At 53.0% G+C, this 6,680-nt stretch overlaps 1 protein-coding gene across 1 annotated transcript; it reads left to right on the top strand.

Moving 5' to 3' along the window:
• The first annotated feature begins 1,355 nt into the window (after positions 1-1,355).
• Positions 1,356-2,949, top strand: gadd45ga (growth arrest and DNA-damage-inducible, gamma a). Its single transcript, XM_084456733.1, has 4 exons — positions 1,356-1,466; positions 1,583-1,684; positions 1,812-2,022; positions 2,287-2,949. The coding sequence occupies exons 1-4, from the start codon at positions 1,414-1,416 to the stop codon at positions 2,398-2,400; spliced, it is 480 nt and encodes a 159-aa protein (XP_084312859.1). The 5' UTR covers positions 1,356-1,413; the 3' UTR covers positions 2,401-2,949.
• Positions 2,950-6,680: the final 3,731 nt, after the last annotated feature.

The raw sequence follows: 6,680 nt of genomic DNA, 5'->3' as shown, positions 1-6,680 counted from the left end.
ACGCGCATCGGCTCCTGATCAAGATTGATAAGATAAAGTTATACATCTCTTGAAGACCCCCTCCTCTCTCTCTCTCTCTCTCTCTCTCTCTCTCTCTCTCACACACACACACACACACACACACACACACTCAACGGCATTGTAAACGAACAGGAGGCAGGTGGAGCACGTGCCTATTCTTCGGACCGCGAGCCTCTTCTGTCTTGGCAGTAACTCGCCACGCGCCAGGCAGGGTATTACGCTCTACTGCCCCATCCAGCACGCGCCAGGCAGGGTATTACGCACTACTGCCCCATCCAGCACGCGCCAGGCAGGGTATTACGCACTACTGCCCCATCCAGCACGCGCCAGGCAGGGTATTACGCACTACTGCCCCATCCAGCACGCGCCAGGCAGGGTATTACGCACTACTGCCCCATCCAGCACGCGCCAGGCAGGGTATTACGCACTACTGCCCCATCCAGCACGCGCCAGGCAGGGTATTACGCACTATTGCCCCATCCAGCACGCGCCAGGCAGGGTATTACGCACTACTGCCCCATCCAGCACGCGCCAGGCAGGGTATTACGCACTACTGCCCCATCCAGCACGCGCCAGGCAGGGTATTACGCACTACTGCCCCATCCAGCACGCGCCAGGCAGGGTATTACGCACTACTGCCCCATCCTGCCCCCTGGCGCGCGCCAAGCACAAGCTGCTCCATGTGTCACTGATCCGTGAAGAAACCCGTCTCGAGCCCAGCACTTCCACAGCATGCAATGAGTGAACCTGATCATATATAGACTCATATCATACACAAGACATGATTGGTGTGTTTGCCTATCCAAATTCTCTACAGCCTTTGCAAATAGCCTATGTTTTTTAAAAACAAATTCTCAGTGTGTAGCCTAAGCAAGATGGAATCATCCAGGCTAGTTTTTATAACGTCTAGAAGTCAAGGTGCAGTTATATAACACCACGAAGAGGTGGCCGGTTCACATCAAGTGAGCTCTTTCTCTAGGTCTTGCATACAATTGCATGTGCTGACCTCTCTCACACAGCCTGCGGGGAAATGTGCTTATTGAAATCAACAGGAAAACAGGAGGAGTTTTGCACAGTGGGTGGATGTTGACAACCTGGCAGAAATCGGGAGGGGAGATTTGGGGGGGGGGATTTCTTGAAACCCTGTAATCCTGCCCCCACGTGGGGTTGTCAACAAGCGCCGCAGCAGCACTCAGGGACTTTTGCATTCGTCACATGCGCTGAGCCAATCACAGCCGGCGGGAGCGGAAAGCACCGCCCTCTGCCGAGAAACTCCGCGGCCCCACTATATAACCACGGGTCCCCCGGCCCAGACCCAGAATAACGCTGAACCGAGAGAGAGAACGGACCGTTTCTATTCACTGCAAACTCGATAACATTTGGATTACAATCATGACTCTGGAAGAGATCCGCGGACAGGAGAGCGCACTCGACAAGACGGAGAGGTAAATATTTTACACACTTCTGCATTTCTGCACGACTGGTTTAGTATTCTCTTGCAACGCGTGTATACAGTGCAGGGTAGATATGCTCCTATATTCACGGTGTCTCTTCTCTCCAGAGTGCAGAGTGCGGGCACAGCCCTGGAGGAGCTGCTGGTCTCCGCTAAGAAGCAGGACTATCTGACCGTGGGGGTCTACGAGTCTGCCAAAGTGATGAATGTGTAAGTATTTTATGAATGGCTTATTTATTTTCTTATCATGCATAGCCGTGTAGGCTAAACAAATTGACTGGCATTTGCTACGACTGCACACTAGAACACCCTTTAATAATCTTTCCGTTTTCTGCAGTGACCCAGACAGTGTGGCATTCTGCGTTCTGGCGACAGACGAGGAATACGAGTGCGACATCGCGCTGCAGATCCACTTCACCCTGATCCAGGCTTTCTGCTTCGATAACGACATCAACGTGGTGCGCGTCAACGACATCGAGCGGCTGGCTGATCTGGTGGGCACGGACGAGGCCGGCGAGCCCAAGGACGCGCACTGCATCCTAGTCACGGTGCGTTCCTGCCTCACGACTCCCGGTGACTCGGTCACGAGTCATCCGGTCAGGGGGAGTTAGTGCTCCTCCCCCGCCGTGCTTGCGTGGTGTTTTCTCTGTCTAGTGTTTTCTCTGTCTGTCACAGTTCTTTCCACCCGCGCAGGCGGCTCGTGCGCTTCCTAGTAGGCGAAACCACGAGGCTCTTTCTGGTATGTGACGTGTTTCTCGTGAAGCTAATCATTGTTGTGTTTCCTCCTCCTCCTCCTCCTCCCTCCCCCACAGAGCCCCAGCGCAGAGCCGTGGAAAGACCCAGCCCTGGACAAGCTGAGCGCCTTCTGCGAGGAGAGTCGCAGCGTGTACGACTGGGTGCCCACCATCACCCTCCCCGAGCGCTGAACCGCCCCCTCACGCCCTCGCCACGCTCCGTGACGACGATGAAGATGATGAAGAGAGAATAAAGAATGGGGACCTCCCTCGCGGGGTTTTGAGGCCCCGCCTCCGGGAGTATACGAGGCCGCGGCTGTGACCCGGCGCCCAGCGTGCCTTCTGGGATGGAGGTTCGGTTCCGGATGACCTATGACCTGTGGATGGGGTTAAAGTTGAAGGAGATTTGGACTGGTTCAGGTCAAGTGGATGTCATGGACGGCGCTTCTTTCTTGAGCGGAGGTTCTGATTGGACTATGAGGAGTTGAACTGGACTCATTACACAGACAGACAAGTTGACCCTATCACCTCTCTGACCCCTGTCCAGTGTCAGGGCCCTATCGGGTCAACTCTGAAGATGGACAGAGAAAGAGAGAGAGAGAGACAGATGATGGACTAATGAAAGTGTGGACTTCCTGTGTGCAGAAGGACAGAGGACCTGAGGAGGAGGAGGAATGTGATCTGACTGGACCAGTCTTTCTTGTTTTGTGCTACTGGGGAAGCACATGGGAACCCAGAGACATTCACTTCCACATGTTGATTGATTTCAGAAGCAGTTTCTGCGCCTGAAAGTGGACTTGACAAACATGATTTGTCATTTCATGGACTTCTGAGTTTTCTTTGAGAGATGCTGGGAAAAAAACCTGCATCGTCTTGTCTGTTTGCTTTTAAGATGTACACGTTTTGACATGTTTTCTAAATAAATGTTTGAAACTAAACCCAATCTGTGTGTGTCGGTGAAGTTGTTATTCCGTGCTGCTGGAGAGTCAGTCTGCGCTCACCTCACCTGACCCCGCAGGACTGAGTGCTGATTGGGTGAAGCGATTTCAACGAGACATTGGCAGGAGAACAGAGAGACAGCATGGGCAGGAAGCAAGAGAGAGAGAGAGAATACGCAGGGAGGAGAGAGAGGGAGAGAGAGAGAATACGCAGGGAGGAGAGAGAGGGAGAGAGAGAATACGCAGGGAGGAGAGAGAGGGAGAGAGAGAATACGCAGGGAAGAGAGAAAGGGAGAGAGAGAGAATACGCAGGGAAGAGAGAGAGGGAGAGAGAGAGAATACGCAGGGAAGAGAGAGGGAGAGAGAGAATACGCAGGGAAGAGAGAGGGAGAGAAAGAAAGGCAGGCGGGTTTGAGGGAGAGAAAGAACAGTTGCAACACAATAACGGTTGGGACGCGTGTATTTTCAGACCTCTCGCCACCCATACGCCAGCTGCTCTCTGTGACAGCTTGAACAACTGCCAGACACAGGCCTGGGGGGCTATGGGACTGGGCCTAGGGTAGGGGGGGAGCTATGGGACTGGGCCTGGGGTAGGGGGGGGGGGGGGCTATGGGACTGGGCCTAGGGTAGGGGGGGGGCTATGGGACTGGGCCTGGGGTAGGGGGGGGGGGGGGCTATGGGACTGGGCCTAGGGTAGGGGGGGGGCTATGGGACTGGGCCTAGGGTAGGGGGGGGGGGGGGGGGGCTATGGGCCTGGGGTAGGGGGGGGGGGGGGGGCTATGGGACTGTACCTGGGGTGGGGGGGGGGGCTATTGGACTGGGCCTGGGGTCGGGGGTGGGGGGGGGGCTCTCTCTTTTGTTCCTGGAGAACAACTTGTGCTCTGTCAGTGGGAGGCCTGGTCGTGGTTTCATCCATGTGGAAAGTGGAGGGGTGCATTCAGTTAACCAATCAGAACCCGCCTGGTTCCCTCCCCTCACACACTCTGAGGTGAGAGGTCACGTTGGGAGGACTCTAACCCTAACCCTGGCTGTGATCAGCTCAGACGGAGAGCTCTGCTTCACCCACGCCAGGAGACGCACGCTCAGGCACACACACTCAGCTGAGTAACTACAGTATTGGGAACGTAATGGTGTGTTCTTTGCAAAGTCAATATTAATCTTGTGTCTTCCAGTAACACACAGTGATAAGCCCCTGGACTGGTAGGAAATGATGCGCTGAGACCAGACAAGAACACCTTCCTGTAGGTGGATCTGTGTGTGTGTGTGTGTGTGTGTGTGTGTGTGTGTGTGTGTGTGCGTGTGTGGGTGTGTGTGTGCTGTGTCAGCCAGTGATAAGACTTTAGCACCACATCAAAGAGATAGGGGAACGAACTTCTGAGGAATGAACTCACTATAACTTTTTCGGCAACGCTTCAGTCTAACCACTGACCATACATCACTCACACACACACACACACACACACACACACACACACACACACACACACACACACGCACACACACATACACACACACACACACACACACACACACACACACACACACACACACACACACACGGACACTTCGTTCCTGAAAGAACCCAAGAGCTTAATCTGAAGCTTCACCATGTTACATTCCTAGAGAGCTGGGCCTTCAGTCACAGGTCTGACCCCCCATCCTCTCCTACTGACCCAGGTCTGACCCCCCATCCTCTCCTACTGACCCAGGTCTGACCCCCCATCCTCTCCTACTGACCCAGTCACTGGTCTGACCCCCCATCCTCTCCTACTGACCCAGGTCTGACCCCCCATCCTCTACTACTGACCCAGTCACTGGTCTGACCCCCCATCCTCTCCTACTGACCCAGTCACTGGTCTGACCCCCCATCCTCTCCTACTGACCCAGTCACTGGTCTGACCCCCCATCCTCTCCTACTGACCCAGTCACAGGTCTGACCCCCCATCCTCTCCTACTGACCCAGGTCTGACCCCCCATCCTCTACTACTGACCCAGGTCTGACCCCCCATCCTCTACTACTGACCCAGGTCTGACCCCCCATCCTCTACTACTGACCCAGGTCTGACCCCCCATCCTCTACTACTGACCCAGGTCTGACCCCCCATCCTCTCCTACTGACCCAGGTCTGACCCCCCATCCTCTACTACTGACCCAGGTCTGACCCCCCATCCTCTACTACTGACCCAGTCAGTTGCTGAACGTCCCATCAACCATTAGACTTTTAAATGATCAACTCCAAATCCATTGAATATCCATCTTGCTGGGAAACAATGCAGGAATGAACCATGACATTAGTCATGAGAGAACCTCCATCTCTAGAACTCCCTACGTCCTCTCATGAGAGAACCTCCATCTCTAGAACTCCCTACGTCCTCTCATGAGAGAACCTCCATCTCTAGAACTCCCTACGTCCTCTCATGAGAGAACCTCCATCTCTAGAACTCCCTACGTCCTCTCATGAGAGAACCTCCATCTCTAGAACTCCCTACGTCCTCTCATGAGAGAACCTCCATCTCTAGAACTCCCTACGTCCTCTCATGAGAGAACCTCCATCTCTAGAACTCCCTACGTCCTCTCATGAGAGAACCTCCATCTCTAGAACTCCCTACGTCCTCTCATGAGAGAACCTCCATCTCTAGAACTCCCTACGTCCTCTCATGAGAGAACCTCCATCTCTAGAACTCCCTACGTCCTCTCATGAGAGAACCTCCATCTCTAGAACTCCCTACGTCCTCTCATGAGAGAACCTCCATCTCTAGAACTCCCTACGTCCTCTCATGAGAGAACCTCCATCTCTAGAACTCCCTACGTCCTCTCATGAGAGAACCTCCATCTCTAGAACTCCCTACGTCCTCTCATGAGAGAACCTCCATCTCTAGAACTCCCTACGTCCTCTCATGAGAGAACCTCCATCTCTAGAACTCCCTACGTCCTCTCATGAGAGAACCTCCATCTCTAGAACTCCCTACGTCCTCTCACTCATCAGCGACTGGCTGCTCGTTAGAAGAGTGAAACCAGCAGATATACTGGTACCAAGAAGTATCAGGCGTGTTCCTCAGGGGAGCTGCTGGTATTACTCACTGTGAAAGAGAAAACAAGGCACGGATTCATTTCTGGAAGTACAGAATGGGCTGTTTGCAAGGTGGCTATGCCATCAGTCACATGCCTGTAGTGAACTACAGAAAATGGAACCGATTATACAAGAGTGGGCTGAAAGGCAATTCTTCATACAGAGAACTCTCGATTCTTTTCACTGCATTTACAAAATAATGAACAAATGGTGCAACGAACAAACTGACTCACTAGCTAACTAGCTAACAAATGGTCTAGCAACTAACTAACTAACTAACTCACTAACTCACTAACTCACTAACTAACTAACTAACTAACTAATTAACTAATTAACTAACAGACTGTTCCTACAGGAGACTCTATCTGACTATGCAGGTCATCTCGGTGTCTGGCTGCCAACTTGACCCATTTCTGTGAAGAGTAAAAGTACCATTTCATGCATGCCCTAGATAAGAGACACCT

This window comes from Borostomias antarcticus (assembly GCF_949987555.1).
Source record: "Borostomias antarcticus genome assembly, chromosome: 23".
Taxonomy (NCBI): domain Eukaryota; kingdom Metazoa; phylum Chordata; class Actinopteri; order Stomiiformes; family Stomiidae; genus Borostomias; species Borostomias antarcticus.
The sequence above is the reverse complement of the archived record's forward strand: the minus strand, read 5'-3'. Positions and strand labels throughout refer to the sequence as shown.